General features: G+C 44.5%; 1 protein-coding gene and 1 long non-coding RNA gene across 2 annotated transcripts in view; one reads left to right on the top strand and one right to left on the bottom strand.

The window, feature by feature from the left end:
- LOC142873405 (uncharacterized) overlaps positions 1-19,295 on the top strand; it is a 79,230-nt gene that overhangs the window by 9,579 nt on the left and 50,356 nt on the right. The window lies entirely within an intron of this gene.
- Positions 1,798-19,295, bottom strand: part of ITPR2 (inositol 1,4,5-trisphosphate receptor type 2) — a 467,092-nt gene continuing 449,594 nt past the window's right edge. The window contains exons 56-57 of the mRNA XM_012739535.3: positions 6,682-6,843; positions 1,798-5,980 (exon numbers count right to left, since the gene is read on the bottom strand). Coding sequence (XP_012594989.3) covers positions 5,894-5,980; positions 6,682-6,843 — 249 coding nt within the window. The 3' untranslated portion in view covers positions 1,798-5,893. The remainder of the gene's footprint in view (positions 5,981-6,681; positions 6,844-19,295) is intronic.

Genomic DNA, 19,295 nt, shown 5'->3' with positions numbered 1-19,295 from the left:
ACTAAGGTTAAAAGGAGCATGTGACAGGTGGCTGCCCCCGATCTCCTGGCTTATCTTGTTGGTCTATGGCAGTAGTCAGCCCACAATCCTCCAGCTCACATCAGATCTCCTCCTGCATCTTCTCAGAGTGCTGGGTCAGAAGCACATGCATTTCCATGGCGAAGGGTGTCAGCTTCTTTTTTAGGTCATGTGCACTATGGAGTTTGGAGGTGGTGAGAGCTGGGTGCAGATTTCAGTTTGTCCTCATGGGTTCTAGCTTGTCCTTGCTCTCCCCAACTCCACACGCAATTTTCTTTCCTGACTGCCAACTCCCCTGACAGTCACTTCAGACCCACTGCCGGATGCAGAAGCAGAACCTTCCATCGAATTCGTCACCGATGTCTAATCCCTAAAATACAATTTTCAGTCCATGTTACTGATAGTGATTTCATTCCCTGATAAAACCCTAATTGATGGCCACACATTAGTACTTTTTATAAAGCAGGTCCTAATTTTAAGGTATTGTGGCCACAGAATTTTTATTTGAGTACACTGCTGAGATGACCAAAATCATAGAAACACTTCTGACCCTCATTGAAAGAGAGGAGGGAACAGGTTGTGGTCTACAAAATAGAGAATATAATTGTCTGAAATGAAGATAATTATAAAAACAACAAAACAGAGAGCACAGTTACTAGAGCAGGGAGAGGCCTCAGAACCAGCTTTTCCCTACGCAAAGAGACTTGAGGGAGGAGAGCTTGGGAAGACCGTGCCGCAGTGGGTTGCAGGGGAAATCCTCACTTGCTTCCTCACCTCACACCTGTGGCTGTGAGCAGGGCAACTCTACTTGGAGCTGATTTTGCTCCCAGGACCAGAGTTAAAAAAGGAACAGGAGAATCTAGGGAGGATATCCATATTAAAATAGCAAAAACCAGAATTTTCTGTTAAATTGAGTCACACTGAGTTCAATAACTTACTGTTTCTATTCATTTTCTACCTGCAGAAAATTTGCTGTGTTTGCTTGCCATGTGACTCTCTGCTGGGGGGCGGGGGGCGGGGGCAGGAGGAGAGACACAGGTGAGGCTGACAAACACAGACTTCTGGGCTGGGGTTGTTCTCTGAAGACAGGTCTTCCTAAGGCTTCCTCAAAGCACCCTGGTAGGCCCGGCTGGGGACAGGGTGACTTGCGGACTTCCATTGCACTCCTCTCCCCACGTAAACTACTGCCCTTCCATGCCAGGGACTCTCACTGGAAGAGGAACTCTTCGTCCCAGTTCCCCCCTCCCCCAACTTTTGTTCTGATTCCCAGCAAAACAAAACAATTGTTGCCACACGACTTCAAGGAACTGTGGCACACTGGGAAATACTCACATGAACAAATAATTCTATTTATAGATTGCATGTGATTCGTGCTACCCAGGTTGATTTCAGCAATTGCATGCTTAGTTCTCTTCTTAAAGGAACTACCATTTGAAGCAGTAGGTGTGTTAAGAACCAGAAGATCCTAGATGACCAAATGGCCTGTGCCCAATGAGCTCACACTGGACACCAGACACAGTGTACCTATACCGGTAGGTGTTGGTAAATCGGAGATTTAGCCAACTCCCAATAAACCTGGGCACATTGGTCCATCTGGATTAGCTCATCTGTGTGGTTCAAGCTCATCGGTGTTGGGGGGTACCTGTCGATCTAGTGAGTTTTCAGCACCTCACATCTTGCTATGTGAAATAGCAATAATAATGCCTTTTTATACCAAGGGCGATATTACTTAGAAACATGGCAAGAAATGAAAAAAGCACTTAAAGTATCACACACAAAAAAGTTTTACAAATCCAATTTTATTGATATTATTAAACATAAATTATCTGCCCTGGACATGTTATATTAAACATGTTATATTAAAATCATGTTTTTTTGAGGCAAATAGAGTAATCTCTTGCAGGATAAAAAACATCTTACTTGGTGATATGAGAAATACTGGCTTGATAATTTCATAAATCATTCAGGTCTGTGGAAACACTCCAGAGATGGGTACCTGGACTTTTCAGATTTCTCAATTTTCACATGTATTTTAGCTCTCTGGTTTTGATATTGTGTGCTTTCTTCTACTAAATGGGATAGCTTTCTCAATAATTATTTTAGAAAGAGCAACCCTCAACTGGCCTCAGCTGTTTTCTAAAACCTGGAATTAGCTGTCAAACTTTGAAAACAGAGAGCTTACCGTGGCCTCCCACCTCCTGCATATGGTGCACATCTCACCATCCCGTGCATTTTTAGCTACCTGCCTAGCTCCTGTGGCATCTGCGTTTGTGTTTAGGATGTCTGCCTCCTTCCTTGTGCACGTGTCATGTATCACAGCGCCTTGGAATAGGCGTGCGGCTCTGAATGCGCCGACTTGTTATTCTGTGTAGCTTTTAGAACAGCGGTAGGGAAGACACCACCCCATAGCAGTTGTTCTTCCACAAAGCATTGTTCTTTGCGTATTTAAGGGCTATCTCTCGAGTCTGTGATCTGTTATGTCACGATGCCTGTGCAATATTGACTTGCTTATGTCCCATCTACTGGGTCCCTGGAGAATAAGCCCTTTCTTCCCATTAGCTAACGTGACAGTGGACTGGGAAGCAGAAATCTCCATCCCCACCTTCCCTCACCACCCCCCAACCCCCCAGTTTCCCCACTCATTGCCCGCCCTGGGGATGGGGGCTGAGGGTGGGCCACACTGCATTACTGTTGGTAAGAAAACAACTGTTGGTAAGAAATCAAAGAAAGAGAGCGGCCAAAACACCAAGTTGTGAGCTGAGAATATGGGATAAGCACACAATTAGTTCTGACTTGAGTGAAATATCTCCCTGACATTACCAACAATCTACTAGAAACGGCATCCTCTTCACCAACAGAAAAATGTCAATAGGCAAGAAAATAAGCGCTTTTCTAAGTTAACTTTCTAAGGGATAGAAAATATAAGTCTTTGCATGTATACAATTTATTTATTAATATTATAGTCCTGTACGACACAAGCATTTTCTCATCTAAAAATGTTATTTTAACTCGGAAAACATACCTGCATTAAACTCTTGAACCTCAGAATGGAGCGCAGAGGGGAAAGAAGCCCTTTCGAAACTAGAAATTTTATTCAGCAGAAACTGATACTTTTAAACCAATATGGATTTTAATAATTAAATATTTTTTTTTAAAAAAATCTCCCTTAACATCAAAGTCAAAGATGATTGTATTTAATATCACTATATAAATATAAGAATGTTAACTGATACTTACTTAGGTCAAATATTCCAGTTGCATTAACAAATATATACATAACAAATATAAATCTATATCAAATGTCAAACTTCCCATTATCTTTTCCATCATGAATTTAATGCCCTGGAAAATGCCTTTTTTTGTCTGCTTGTGTTTTTTCTTATTTTGTTTTGCTTTATAATCTCTAAGCATTTAGGCAGGAAAGAAAGAGGCATTTAAAAACACAACTGGAAAATATTTAAATTTTGATGAAATAAGAATCTTGTTCATTGCAATCTCTTTTGAATACTTCCCAAAGGAGAAAATATGTTGTGAGACAGTGAGCCACCACTACTGGGGATGTTAGGTCATTTCTAGATAGCAGGTGCAAACTCAATGGCTTATTCCCTCTAAAACAAAACTATCATGGTGTCAGAAAGAATAGATAGCTCATCATCTGAAAGACAGGTTGCTCACACCTGTACAAATTAATTTATTCTCTTGACCTTTAGTTCAGACATCATAAATATTTTATTTTGTGCTGAAATAGAGATAGGTTCCTATATTGGAATATGCTCAATATTGACTACCTTTCCATTCCCTTCCCTATCCATACAACTCTGTCCGATTGAAACATTTTAGAGTGTACTTTTGCACCTAATACTGTTATTGCCAATCATGATCTTGGATTTTAAAAATGGCTGCTTTCATCTACTTTGATTTTGGTGAAGTCGCATAAAAAAAAAACAAACACAACAACTGGCAATATAGTTTAAAGTTTTCATAAAGAATTAAGGGTTAAGAATTCGGCTTAATTAAGAATTAAGCCGAATTTCTCATGTATTTACTGACTACTAGGTTGAAAGCTCTGTGCTGATGCAAATATATCACAACTTCTTAGTATCTTTGGATCATGGATAATATCAGGGTCTTTCAGCTGCTGGTCAGGAAAAATACTATCACATCAAGAGTGAGGAATTCTTAGTTTGAGGTGATGTTGGAAGGTACCAGTAGATGTAGTTAAAAAAATTCGCTGCTGCAGGTTCAAACAGCTTTGTTTCCAGTCTGCCTTTTAATAGTGTGTGGTAGAAGGACTGGTTCAGGTTCTTTTCTGCAAATGTTCTGCACAGTGGGTAAACATTAAAGTGGGCTAATGTGAACTCTTTATTAATATAGTCTACACAGATCATGATTTGAGATTTAAAGGAACCAGGAGCTTAAGCTATATTAGAACAATACAAAAGCTTTAAAAATTGTCATAGCAAACCCCGTCTGGACCTTGAACCTTGTTGGTAATAAGAACTGAGAGTTTAAAGACTCTGGAGGCAATCTTTTGTTCCTGGGGGGCAAAGTCCAGAAGGTCAACTTGCAAGCCATCTCCCAGAGTCTAGTGCCACGTGTCTTTCCTTCCTTGTCACACAACCTTCTCCTGACACTTTCATAATTCGTATTTTGATGTACTACTCCAAGTGTATAGTCTCTAAGAATAATCCGACCATGCCAGGTTATTTTCTCCCTTGACAAATTCTGATTGCATGATTTAACATAAAAACAATTGGGGTAAGAAGTTATTGTCTTTTTACATTTTGAAAAGCCCTTACAGGTACAGTTTTAAATATGCAGTTGAAATGCTGTATTTTCTTGAGTATTCAATACATTTCTTGGATTGTTTTTTTCCCTAACGGCAGGAATAGGATAAATAAAAAACACTTGGTTCTTTAAGCAGTTCGTTAAGCACAGCAAACACGAATCAGATAGTTTTTCTCCATGTTTATAAAAGGCAATGCCACCATCATAAGTTTCTCAGTCTTTCCTGTCACCGTTAAGCATTTTCATTTATAAATCTTAATGTATTTTAATAGCATACATATGTTCACAAAAAAATTCTTTCCTGGGACTTACTGTTTGGCTTTTTATTCCCCAAATCTTTTAAAATCTTAGCCTATTCATGACTTGAAACATGTTTTGAACACGTTATATGAAAATCTCCTTTTGTGCTCCACGTTGACAGAGCCCGTCTGAATCCCGGAGAAAGCAATCACGTTCCAGTTATGTTGTCAGCATGAGAGGCATAAGCTCCAAAGTACTAAGTTCCTAGAGCTGTACATCCATTGTGTTTCACGTTATAAATAAGAAAATTGCCCTGTGACAGCTACGGTTTGGAAGCATTAACGTTTTTCTTTTCAACTCTCTTTTAGTCTTTTCAGTTATTTTCCTTAGGAAAACTTAGCCACCAAAGTATGCCTTCCTGTATCACGGACCTGTAAGCCACAATTAAAAGAAAGAAATTCCAACCAAGCATGACGGGGGCTGCAGTCAGCAGTTAAGACAAAACTGACGCCTGTCGATTTTACAGAAGACAGTTCCCTCTGCCCCATCATGTCCCCTTCCATCCCGCTCCTCCCTGCCTTCTCCAGCCCTGCGAGCAAATTCCTTCCCCCTGTTGCATTCAGAGTGTGATGTGAGCTTTCCAGGAGCTGCACTTTAGGTCGGGTCTTCTCAACCATGAAAACACAGTTATAAATTGTCCTTGGAGCGAACCCACTCCACATCTTGGCACGGGGTTGTTTTTAACTTCTCAACAATAGGCACTGTTCACTCCCCTCCCTCTCAGCTCTTTATTCAGTGCTCAGGCAGGACACTGATGAAAGGCTAGTCACGGCTTCCCCCCATGGTATCAGTGCGGTGGCATGTGATGATTCACATGGGGTGTGTTTGATCCGAGGAAGCCCAGTCTCTGCTTATTCTTCCTTTGTTCTGTCATCTGGGGGGGAAAGAGAGAGAGTGAGTTCAGCTGACTCCCCCACTCCTACCCAGGGCTGGCAGTGCTGGGGGCCACAGCAGTTCTGAGTTGATATTTCCCAAGCCCCTACTACCCGGCATCATATAAAATATATGTATCAAAAAAAAAGAGAGAGAGAGAATTTTTTTTTAAAAGTGAATTTCCATAAACAGAGAAAAAGAACAAACCCCTCTCTGTGGTTCTTTTAAAACAGACCTTGCTTGTCACATAATTGTCACCATCACCACGGTCATTTTAATAGCTACCATGGTTACTGCTGATATTTTTCCTAACAATTTCACATGATAAAGGAGCTGCTTACAGCGCTGAAATGGCAGACACTAACGATGATCTGCCTTTCTCATCAGTTTAGTCATTGCTACCATGTCAGAAAATACCAATTTCTATCAAAAAGTACAAAGAGGTCCTTGCATTTTGGCATTTCCTTCTTCTTTCCTGCTTCCATAGAAGGAAAAGTGTCACACACGGTTGGGGGAGGTGGGAGAAGCAGAAGTCCCTGCTTGCCGTGATGTGTTCTGCACGCAGCACGAGGCTTCCTTGCTGGAGTTTATAGTCCTCTGTGGACAGCGTCTGGCTCCTGGGGGTTTCTGGGTCTCCCCTCCTTCAAGGCGCTGAACGACCCCCTCCCCCAACACCCACTCCCCACCCCCGTGTGCACCGACCTGCTCCTTGAGCTCCGCCAGCTGCCCCGACAGCTGTTTGACCAGGCTCATGGTCGATTCCAACTTCTCCTGAAGGTTCCGAATTTCATTTTGCTCACTGTCACCTTCATTGCTGACAAGGGACATGGCTCGCATCCGAGGAAACCAGTCCAAATTCTTCTCCTAAAAGCAAATAGATGTGCAGGAACAAGGGAGTAAGTATGGAAGGGAGCCTAGAGGCCTATAAAGATGCATACAGGTGTTCATTATTATTAACATTTACATCAAAGTCTTTTTTTTTTTTTTAGTGCTCAAACTAAAAGGTCCTCTCTCACTAGGGCTGAGGATGGGAATAAAGTGGGGCTTTAGGCATCAGTCTTCATGGGCTGGAGGAAGCTCTCAACTATTGGAGCAAACCTCCTAGGGGTTCCCAGGGAGGTCTCGGCTGAAGCAGTTAGAATGGCACCAGGAAGCCAGCGGGCGGTCAGGGAATGCTGAGAGATGCGGTAGGCTCTGGAGGCTGGGAGAGCAGAGCCAGGTGTGCGGGATAGGCACAGCACAGGCATGAGGGCTTCTCTTTCACCCTGGCACACAGGAGAGGGGCAGCGGAATAGGAAGGCGGTAAAAGAAATGTCCCAGCCCCAGCCACCCATGCTAGTTTGCCTCCTACGTCCCCGGGGGAAACTCCCACCAGCTATGCAGGCCTCTGAGCCCCACCCAGGGAAGAGGGAAGTGGGAGGACATGGCCCTGGCTTCCTCTGTCTGCTCCCTTTGGAGACATTTTATTATAGTGGGGTGAGCTTTCAGAGTTAGACTTCCTCAGAGGGCAATAGCTGGTACCACTTCCGTTTTTCTAGGCAGACTGGGTGTAGGTGCCGCGGGCGCACGCGTGTGTGTGTGTGTGTGTGTGTGTGTGTGTGTGTGTGTGTGTGTCTGTTTCCCCTCCATCATGGTAGAGACAGACAGATGCTCTCGTGAAAACTCTGCCCGATTGCCTAACACCACAGAATCATTATATTATATTTTCCAATCTTCAAAACAGCCCTGAAAGACAAATCACACGGTCCTCATTTTACAGGTAAGAAAATAAGAGGCTTCGACAGTTTAATTGCCCATGTCACAAGATGGTAAATGGTAGAGCTGGGATTGGAAGCCTTTCCACCACTGGGTGTGTCAGTCTTTGTCCCTGTCCACCGAGGAGGTCTCTAAGTCACCTTCCCCCCAACATCCCTGGTAGTGAGCTTCCTGCTTAAGGTTCTTTCTCTTCCACAAAAGCCCACTGAAGTGGCTACAAAAACCTCTTCCTGGGGGATCCCTAAAATGAGACACACTTGAGTGCACTCCTTCCTTCCCTAAGTTACAGTGGAAAGGCCAGATCTGTGTATCTCTGGACTGCAGTGTCACCCTCACCTGGCCTTCAGGTTGGCTTTTTTGTTGGTGGTGCAAGTCGGGGAATAACAAGTTCTTTATAGTTCCCTACCCCAGCAATGGCCATGAAAAGGGCTGATAAAGAATTAAAGATAAAGCATCTTGAAGAGTTTTAAACTGCATTTAAATAGCTGTAGCAAATTAGCATTTCAAAGGAGGACAGTAACTTACTCTGTAGTGCAAAGTGACAGACAGATTCTTTCATTCAATCAGTCCCCTAATGTCTATTGTTAGGTATTTAGGAGTGAAAGGCACATAGGCTGTGTCTCTGCTCTCAGAGCTTGTGGCTCAGGGCAGCTCTCCACAAAGAGGGGACTGAACACCGTGTCTATCAACATCCCCTGGGGTAGCTTGTTAAAATTGAGATTTCAACCCCACTACCTCTTAACCAATCAGAACCTCAGGGGATGCGCATGGTTCTTATGTCCCTAAAGCATATGGAGAGAGAGAAAATAAATGGCTACTGCTGGGGCAATGGCAGGGTAGAAGGATGAAACAGAGGGGAAAGATCTAAAATAGCCGATGTGAGGAAAGGGCAGAGGGAACCAAATAGGGACCCATTAAATGCTTGCACAGATGGCAGAGTGGGAGACCACGCCTCGTGACGTTCACCAACAGCCTAGGTGGATGTGCAGATGAGGCAGAGAGCTGGACTGACACAGGGTGCTGCGTCTCCCTAGGAAGGGCATCAGAAAGATAAAGGTGTAGGAAGCCAAGGATGTCAGCAGATTGATGAACATTAATGTGTGGAATGGTGGGAAGGATGGAGAAGAACAGACCTGTGCCAAATACTCTATATGCATTTATTTCTTTCAATGATCCCAGGAACTTAGGTTCTACTATCTATCTAATATCTATATTATCTACAATGGTATCTATCATCTTCATTTTGCAAATGAAGCAACTGAGGTGCTATGGTTCGGATATGGGTTGTTTGTCCCCTCCAAACCTCACATTGAAGTGTGATCCCCATGTTGGAGGTGGGGCCTAGTGGGGGGTGTTTGGGTCATGGAGTGGATCCTGCACGAATAGCTCAGTGCCATTCTCCCAGTAGTGAGTGAGTTCTTGCTCTTGCAAGACTGTATTGGTTCTTAGAGGAATGGATTAGTTCTCATGAGTGTGGGCTGTTATAAAGCCAGGATGCTCTTCAGGTTTGTTCTCTTTTTGCACATGCCATTTCATGCCTTTTGACCTTCTCCACCATGTTTTGACCCAGCACAAAAGCCCTCACCAGAAGCTGAGCAGATGCCTGTGCTATGCTTCTTGTACAGCCTGCAGAACTGTGAGCTAAATCAACCTCTTTTCTTTATAAATTACCCAGTGTCGCATATTCCTTTATAGCAACACACAATGGACCAAGACGCAAGGCGAGCAGGTGGATTAGCCAGGATCCCGACTCAGATCTAGACAGGAAGACTGTGGCCAGAAAGTGGAATAATGAAATTTAAAATTCTGAAGGTAGAACTACTTTGGGAAATGAAAATTCTGAGGAGAGAATGCTTTCAATCTGGTACAAGTAAATATGGCTGAACTTTAGGAATTAGTGTTTAATGGTACAGAGTTTTAGCTGAAAAATTTCTGGAGTTAGGGTAGTGGTGATGGTTGCAGAGTCACGTGAATGTACTTAATGCCACAAAACTGTACCCTTTCATGGTTAAAATGATAAATATCATGTTCTATATATTTTACCACAATTTAAAAAAATCATAGAATTTGCTGAGGCTAAACTTTTGGATGAATTGTGCACAAAGCTCCTGAAGTCATTGTGAAAGAGGCCAGTAGTTGAAATGGAGGAAGAGACTGGGGGTGACCACGGGACAAAATCTGTGATCAATGTACAATAGTAACCAGAGGCATTCGAGGACCGAGATGGAAGGACTAGAGCAAGGCATTTTCTTTGTGTGTGGGAGGTTGAAGGTGTGATGATTTCTTGATGACAGGCCCTCTTCCAGGGCCTGTCATACAGAGGTGTTGAGGAAATAGGCAGCTGCTACCAGAGGACTCAAAGAGAAGGGGCTTGCTATGGTTTGAATGCTTGTCACCTTGCAATTGCCATTGCAACAGTATGAAGAGGTGGCACCTTTAAGAGATGATCAGGCCACGAGGGCTCCACCCTCCTGGGTAGCATTGGTGTCGTTATATAAGCGTGAGCTTGGTCCCCTCTTGTTCCCTCTCACCCTCTTGCCTTCTGCCACATGATGACACAGCAAGAAGGCCCTTGCCAGATGCAGCACCTTGCTATTAGACTTTCCAGCCTCCAGAACTGTGAGTCAATAAATGTCTGCCTATTATAAATCACCCAGTCTCAGGTATTCTGTTATAGCAGCACAAAATGGATAGGGATCCTCTTGGCAAGCCAAGAAAGTAGCATTGGGGGTGGGGTGGGGGAGAGATGGCCTATATATAACAGGAAAGGGATTCCAGAGAGACTGTTGGGGCAGAAGAATTTGGGAACATCAGAGACTAGGCTTGGGGTGAGAAGGTACCAGGTGACATGGTGACACCCAACGGGAGGGATGGTGAAAACATCAACCTTCAGAAAGTTTCCAAAAGAAACAGATGCAAAAAGATGTCCTAATACTTAGTAGACTGTAACTCTGCCAAACAGAACATGCGTGAGAGTTTGTGAAACTGCTATTGCAGGTCCCAGGGGCCCGGCTCAGTCATAATCAAGACCTCTGGCTTTTGAGGAAACAATGGCAGCTCTCAGTGAACACGACCGAAGCTGTTTGGGCCACGGAACTCTCTTTGCCTACACTCTCTTCCTTCATTTGATCCTTTGTTCATTCATTCATTTAGTAATTCTTACTTGCATTTACTAGGTCTGTGCTAGGCATTGGGAAAACAGTGAGCAAAACCCAGCACAATTCTTACACTTGTGAAATGCATAGTTTGTTCTCATGAGAATTCAGTCAAAGGATGACAAAAGTGATGAGAAGCTGGACTTAAGAGCCAGGAAGGAAAGCTACACGGCCCTACCATCCTTTTTCTTAGTCTCTAAAAATCATTCTCTCTTCCAACTCTCTTTGCTTTTCTAATCTTTTTTTTTATTCACCTCTTGTATCTTTCTGTGTTTTTGTTTGTTGTTTCTCAGCCTTCTCTCTCCTACTTTTCTGCTTCTTGTTCTATTATTTCCTTCCCTTGTATATCAACTGACTATAATCTGAAACAACAATATGATGTGTAATTAAAATGTCTTTTCAATGTGGAATAACATTTTATGGTTTCTTTTCTTAATTTTTAAGGGACTTTAGTTGAATGCTGAAAATCTGTCAGTATAGTGGAAATAACCAACATTTTTTTATTTTTTTTGAGACAGCGTCTCACTTTGTTGCCTGGGCTAGAGTGCCATGGCATCAGCTTAGCTCACAGCAACCTCAAACTCCTGGGCTTAAGCGATCCTCCTGCCTCAGCCTCCCAAGTAGCTGGGACTACAGGCATGCGCCACCATGCCCAGGTAATTTTTTATTTATATGTTTCTAGTTGGCCAATTAATTTCTTTCTATTTATAGTAGAGACGGAGTCTCGCTCTTGCTCAGGCTGGTTTCGAAATCCTGACCTTGAGCAATCCTCCCACCTTGGCCTCCCAGAGTGCTAGGATTACAGGCATGAGCCACCATGCGTGGCCGGAAATAACCAATTTAAACTGATTGTTTTTGTTGTTTTTTTGAATAAAGCAGTCTTTTAAAAATCAGTTTCATAAATGATTTTTCTTCAAAAGTAATGCAGAGAACAGTTCCCCCTTATCTGAGGGGAAATATGTTCCAAGACCTCCAATAGATGCTTGAAACTGTGGACAGTATTGAACCCTATATATACTATGTTTTTCCCTATATGTACATACCTATAATAAGGTTAATTTATAAATTAGGCACAGTAAGAGATTAACAACAATAACTAATAATGCAATAGAACAATCATAACAACATACTGTAATAAAAATGTTCTCCCTCCCTCTGTCTCTCAAAATATCTTGATATTTTTGGACAATGGTTGACCGCAGGTAACTGAAACCATGGAAGGCAAAACTAGGGATAAAGAGAGACTAATGTACATTCTTTCCACCAAAATTAACTCAGATACAGCCATGTTCTCAAGTTGCTGTATATACTTTTTCATCAAAAGTGCTGCCAATTAAACATGCAGAAGTTCCTCTCTCTGTTCCAGTGGCTTCCACGGAAGACTCATCCTGAGCAGGGGAAGGGGAGGGTAGCCTGAGCCAGAGCCACAGGACGGACACACAGAGCAGTTGCTAGTTAACAGGACATCACCTCCTCACCACATCGACTTGTAACATGCCCACCACCTAACAAAGCAGTTTGATTTGATTTGTTATTTCTCGGTTTACACATATATGCTCTGTACATCTTGTGATCAAGCACGTGATTATTAGATGCCTATGTTGACTTTGGTTAGTCAACATGAAATCATTTCCTTATTTCCCCAGGAATGAAAATAAATGACCACGGGGTAGTACAACATCAGGGAAGTTGCGGATTAACTGTGAGACTCCAAGGCTACAGTGTATGATCCTAGTAAGCCGGTGAGTGGAAGTCCAGAGCTTCCTGAGGTTTCTAAAATGCAAAGCTCGGAGATAAACCAGTCGTGTCCCTGAGAAGTCCCTTTGGGACACATCGAGCATGCCATTCATAACCCTCTTGCTATCCCTCAAGTCTAATAATAACGTATCTTTCTAGATGACTAGAAGATCAATAGGCAGACGTGTAAAAAACCTTTCAAATAGTCCTTTCAACAGTCAGATCCATTCGATTTATTTAATTTTGTAGTTATTCAATAAAATGACTAGGTTGTTAGTGTCAGTCAAAGATTAGCTGTGCTATATTTTCATATTTGGTTCCTAAATGTGAAAACCCATTTGTGGAAAAGAAACAACGCAGTAGAAAGGAAAGAGCAGCAATCTAGGAGTGAGGACACCTGGGTTCTGGTTTTAGCGTAGCCAAAAACTAGCTATATGATAGAGAGGGGGAAAATAGCCTTATTTTCTAAGTCCCAGTTTCTTCATTTGTAAAGCCATTGTGTTACCCTAGATGGTGTCTATGTCTCTTCCAGCTCATCATTGTGTGAGCTATGAATGCAAGGAAAGCTTTAACAACCAAATTGTTGGGAGAAGATGGAGCTTGCCAAGTGAGCAAACAGAAACATGTCACCCGGCTAGAAGTAACCTTGAAACTACACAGCCCACACCCAACACATTGCGAAGGCCCAGCCCAAAGCCTAGAAAATTTACATTTTCCTGAGGCCTCATAACATGATCACAGCAGATGTTCCTATACTTGACTTCCACTTTTGGACAAATTCTTCTACATTTCGTAGTGGAAGAGCTCTTATATAATCTATTCCTGTTAATATCTAATTGACCACAGGCTCGAGAAAATATAAAGAGTGTAATAATTTTTTTCCATATCAGAAGGAGATTAAGAAGTAACAAGACCAGGCACAGTGGCTCATGCCTGTAATCCTAGCCACGTTCTGGGAGGCCAAGGCGGGAGGATTGCTTGAGGCCAGGAGTTCAAGACCAGCCTAAATAAGAGCGAGACTCTTCTCTATGAAAAATAGAAAAATGAGCTGGGCATGGGGGCATTCACTTGTAGTCCCAGCTACTCAGGAGGCTGAGGCAGAAGGATCGCCTGAGCCCAGGAGTTTGAGGCTGCAGAGCTATGATGACGTCACTGCACTCTACCCAGGGTGACAGAGTGAGACTCTCCCACAAAAACGCACAATAGTAATCAGATTTGATTTCTGTGAGGCAAACCTTGGAGAAGTTGTCTTATGTCTTTTGAGCTCTACTAGGTACAGGTATGCGTTAAAAGTTGACTATAGGTAAGCTAAAGAGAAAGCAAGTTCCGTAGCTCTCCATGATAGTAACAGATCCCATTTGCTGGCTGCCTACCAGGTGTCAGGCACTTGAGTCATGCTATGAGCAATACAATAATTCCATAAAGTAGGAACTGTTGCCATCCCAGTTTACAGAAGACAACAATGAGGCAAGAAAAGGATTCGTTATTTGCCCAAGGTAATATAGAAGGTGTAAGTAGCTAAGCCACCCTGCAAGTGGAAATCTTGTGCTCCTTCACTGCCCGGGACTATTCTCCGTGTTTAACGGAGATGTCTATGCTTAGCTTCTGAACTGGCCAAAGAAAACTACAGTGATTCCCCAGAGACTACTATAACTTGAACCTTCTTGATTAGTTCTTCTGGGGTATGCTAAAGGTTTATTTACTAAAAATCAGAAACACAAACCCTCTAGCCATTGCACCACAGATGCACGCGAAGGTGCTGCTGGAAATGCATCGATGATTGGCATTCACAACAACTTGCAGAACGCTCTGAAGTTCTGCTAGTGAAGGGAACACATTGATTGACCACATAGTGTAACGGGGCATTAGTAAACCACTGAACATGTACCTTCACCTCTGCATCCAGCCTTTATGGCTATGTGTAGAATGTGCTGTCACAAGACCATTTCCTGAGGTTTTTTATGGTTACCATGCTCTTCTGAGACTTATGTTTATATTGCATTTTCCATTCTACAATTCATTTGCACAGCCTCCTAGGCTGCAGCGCATAAGCATTTCCCTATAGCTTCAGCATGACCTACTGCATGCCTCACTTTGCACTTTTGGGTCTGAAGACATCAGCAGAAATGGCTCTTGAAAGGAGCGCAAGCAATGCAACTGCTACCTACTTACTGGAAGCTGCCCCAGGGAAAGACATCACTCTTGCTTTCCTGGAACTTTAGGCCAAGGAAAATAACCTGAAACAAGGATTGTTTCTAAAGTAATCATTTCGGTGATGGGAGAATACCTCAGGTACTCCAGCCCTGTCCCTGCTCAGTTTCAGCAGGGGCATGGTGGGTTTCTCAAACCTTTGCACCTACACGGTGGCCGTGAGGGCAGGGTAGGTGTTATCTCAAAACATCAAGGGATATCCGTAGCACTGGCATTGGGGTCCCCAGCCTAGTTCCTGGTGAACACGACAAGGACCACTCAAAGGTGGGCAATGAAAAGGCTGGTTCTCACAGGGGCTCAGGGGCAGGCTCTGGGCTCCCGAGGGAGGAAGGATGGGCTGGAAAACATACTCTTGTTTGACACACGTGAGGGACAGCAGGTGAGGGACAGAGGATCCGGCTGTGTTCTCTGAAATTAAAACACTATTCCTGGACTGACAAATAAAGGGAAACCTTGCCAACTCACTCTAAAAAGGGGGAGGAAAGAAGAGTAAGTTTTGCTGTGTTAGAAAAACAACATGTTACAGGAGTCATTTGCAAGCCCTCATGAACGGTATCTTCGTTCTGAACTGGTGGGTTCCCGCAACGCGGCGGCCGACTGGTGAAGTACCACGTTTGCGTGGACTGAGACATTTTAAATGCATTCGTTATCCGAAGCAAATCTGTATTGAAAGATTTTGTAAGGCAACACATTCCTTCAGAGTGGCATCATCATACCTTGAAGTGCTTTTAAAACCTAGATGCTCAAGCGTCAAGTTTAAGTCACGTGTGTGAAAGCGGTTTGAACACGATACAGCACCGCACAGAAGCAAAGCATCCTAGCACAGCTGAGGCCCCGTGCAGAGTGGCTGGAGCCCTCACCTTAAAGCAGGTGGCACCTAACCAAGGCTGGTGTCGCTGCTGTGCTCCTTCTCCACGGCACCTCCTTCAGGGTGAAGGAGGGACGGGGCTGCTGGCCTGGGAGCCTCGGAGGGACAGGCCTATTTCCTCTAGTCACTGTTCCCCAAGGCAGAGGGAAAAGTAGGTCCCGTGAAAGTGCCAACGAAGGAGGAAAGTTCTGGGATGAAAATCACTTAACAGGACGATTGATCTCAGCGGGGCTCAGGTTTAGAATAAAAAAGGTACAGCAGGAAGGGACCGGGAGCTGGTCTGATGCTATAAACCTTGCTTTAGAGGCAGCAGAGCCGTGGTGGGAGGGGGCACGACCCACTCCTTGCACGGGGCTTGCAGGAGGACAGGACTGCCCCCCGCCAAGCTAAGGACGGCCCTGCAGGCTCTCAGCCCCTGCAGAGGTGACAGCCTGAAGGCCCCTCTCCCCGCTGGCTTCTGAACTTAGGGAGGCACAGTGAAGTAGGTGAGTGTGGACCCCCAGAGGGGAAAGGAGGATCAAAACAGTTCCACATTCTTTAGAAAAGCTATGGGGTGTCAGGAAGAGTGTTGGGCTCTGGGGTTTCAAAGACTCATGGGTCAAACTTCCTGTTCTTAGAACGTTCCCGGAGTGGTGGGGGAGTTTGCACTGGTAAAGACAGATGACAATGAGGACTGCAGCTTTCTGCAAAGGGCATCCCAGGGACAAGAGGCACTAGCCCCTCACCTGCAAGTCACCCCCCAAGGGTGGGCTGCAGCCAGGAGCAGGCTCTGTTATTTGGAGGGGTTGAGAGAACTGCAATCTTTAAGGATTGCCTCTCCCAGGTAACCTGAAAGAGCACCAGGTTGGAAAGCAGGGCTCTGGGCAGTGACCTGGGAAAACAGGTACCAAGTGTGACAAGGACCTTGGAGCTTGGCTTTGTGCCCGTGGTGGTGAGCAGCTGGTCTCGTCCCTGGACAACAGCTTGGACCGGGAGCAGGGACTGCAGCCCTGGAGTACTCACCTTGCTTCCCTTGCCCTTTCCTCCTCCTTCCCAACTTCCCCTCCTACGAACTTTCTGTCGCCCGTGAGCAGGAGGGCAGAGGCTGCACAAGGCAAAGCTGCCTGCGTCTTCTCTATCGGTCCCAGACTTCTCACACCTGACCAGCTAGTCACAGCCCTTGGCTGTCATGGAATGCCCCAGCTATACCTGCTCACGGTGGAGGCCTGTCTGTCCCCAGCCAGCAGGGAGGAAGGAGAGGTCTAGGGCTGGGGAGGTCTAAGAAGGCCCAGATCCTACGGCAGCTCAGAGCAGCTGGAAGCTACAGGCCTCTTGTCAGTAACTTCAGTGGCACCAGTGGGGCCGTGACCGGCTTGGGAGGGCAGGACTCTGGGCTGAGCGAGCAGCCCTGCTGTGGCGGGCACCGGATGGGCACCGCACTCAATCTTGAGTATCCACAGAGAGGGGAACACACAGAGAGTGGGGAGCGGAGCCCAGCACTCAGAGCTGCTTTGAGCCATCGGCAGGCTGATTCCCACCAGCCTCGGGAGTCAGCAGTACAGACACAGTGGCTGGGGTCCAACCAGTCAGGGTCTCTGGGGGTCTGGAGATGGGTTCCATGATGCAGCGATGGGGTGGCCCATCTGCTGGAGGAACCGAGGGGCTGCCTGGCACTCTCCTGGATCCCTATTGCCGTTCATCTTACAGGGCGTTGAGTGAGAAACGGATCACAATGTAAAAATAAGTAAGTAAAGCTTGGCATCATAGGAGTTTGCCAGGGACACCAGCAACCCCAAGTTCCTGCCTGCGACTTCCCCAGGGCCAGTCACACCCCTTCCCATTGGAGCTTTTGTTTTCCTGACAATTCTGAACTCCTCTGGATCTATTTTTTTCTCTTGGGATTTTTAACCCTTTCTCAATCTTATTCTTTATTAATTTCTACATTTTAATCTAAGTTACTACTGCTTGGCCTCTTTATGAAAAGAATACAAATACTTATTTTCTGCTGCAAATAATTTGAATTAAGGGCATTTGCAAGTCTCGTTGTGGTAGAAAAAAACCTGGAGATTTGTTCATAGTGAGATTGGGGCAGAGCATTTCGAATGGAGTATTGAATACTCAGATGGGCATTTGTCTAGCCTGTCGCTGCCCAGACTCAGAGGCCCCTCCTGTGTCTGCAGAAACCATCACCGTGGGGTCTTGGTGGAAGGCTGGGTCCCACCTTCCATGACAGATGCTGAAAAGGCTGATGCCAGAGGGTGGAGCTCAGTCACATGACCAAACGGACCTGAGATTTTGATGTGGAACGAGGGACGCCAAGAAGCAAGGATGGTATGGAATTCCTTGAACACTCTTCCTTGAACAGGCTGTCCCCAAGCGGGACCTCAGGCCAGCTCATTCATTTCTCTTGGTTTCTGTCCATATTAAGCCTCGTATCCTGCCTTCCTCTTAATTCTGTACATCCCTTTCATAAATTCTTCCTCTCTCTAAGATAATGAGAGTCAGCTGCTGTTGTGTACAATACAGAACCCTGACTGGTACAAGTGCTAAGGGGTTAATAGGGCCAAGTGCTAATTTAACACTGGCCCCCTTTGTCCAGAATAAAGATAATAAAACTTTAAATGAGAATGGCTAAGGGACTTATCCAAGTCATATAGCTAACGCAGTCTTATATAATAATTACAATTAATAATATATAATTATTGAGTGGTTATCATATTATGAATGAATTATAGGGGTCACCAATTACACAGATGAGAAATTTGTGAACTGTTTAGTTTATAAGCCCTTTTGAGGGCACTGTTTCTGATTTATTCCTGCATTTGATAGAGCCATTTGATAGAGCCTTGTACATCACGGGCACTGAATTCTTATCTGTTGGTAAAACAGATGAAAGATGAGGTGCTATTGCATATGGTACAAATGACTATAGGTAAGTAAGCAGAGTAAATTGTATTTTTCTATAAGAAATAATAGTATGTAACAATTCTTTTTGTTTTTTTACCAGTCCAAAGCAAAAAGCCCTCCTCCCTCCCTTCCTTCAACATACATTTAATGAGCACCTATTATGTGACAGATACTCCAGGTTCCAGTGAAGCAATGGGCAGTTCAGAGAGGGCTTTTGTTCTCACAGAGCTTACTTTCTAATGGCAGGGAGAATGAAGGGGACAGTTGGATATGGAGACAATAATGAAATGAATGAACATGAAATAATTTCAGATAGATAAGCACAGGGATGAAAACGGTGGTTTGGATGATTATATTGGGAGGGGACGGGGCAATTCTAGATCAGGCAAGCCACAAAGGTTGCTCTGGGGAAATGATGTTTGACTGATGAGAAGGCGATAGCTCTGCACAGATCTGAGGGGGCAGTTTCAGCCAGAGGGAATAGTAAGAACAGTTACGCAAAGGCCTCAAGGCTGAAAACAATGCCGGCATATCTGAGGAACAGAAAGAAGGCTGGTATAACTGGAGTGTGGTACCAAGTGAGAAAGAGGGAGTGGTAAGAGATGAGGAACCCCAAGTGGATGGAGACCAGTTATGGAGGGTCCTGTAGACAAGAGGAGCCACAGGAGGATTTTAAAGAGGAGAATGGCATCTTCTGGCTTGCA

Source organism: Microcebus murinus, chromosome 10 (assembly GCF_040939455.1).
Source record: "Microcebus murinus isolate Inina chromosome 10, M.murinus_Inina_mat1.0, whole genome shotgun sequence".
In the NCBI taxonomy this organism is placed as follows: domain Eukaryota; kingdom Metazoa; phylum Chordata; class Mammalia; order Primates; family Cheirogaleidae; genus Microcebus; species Microcebus murinus.
This window is presented reverse-complemented; position numbering and strand designations above follow the sequence as displayed.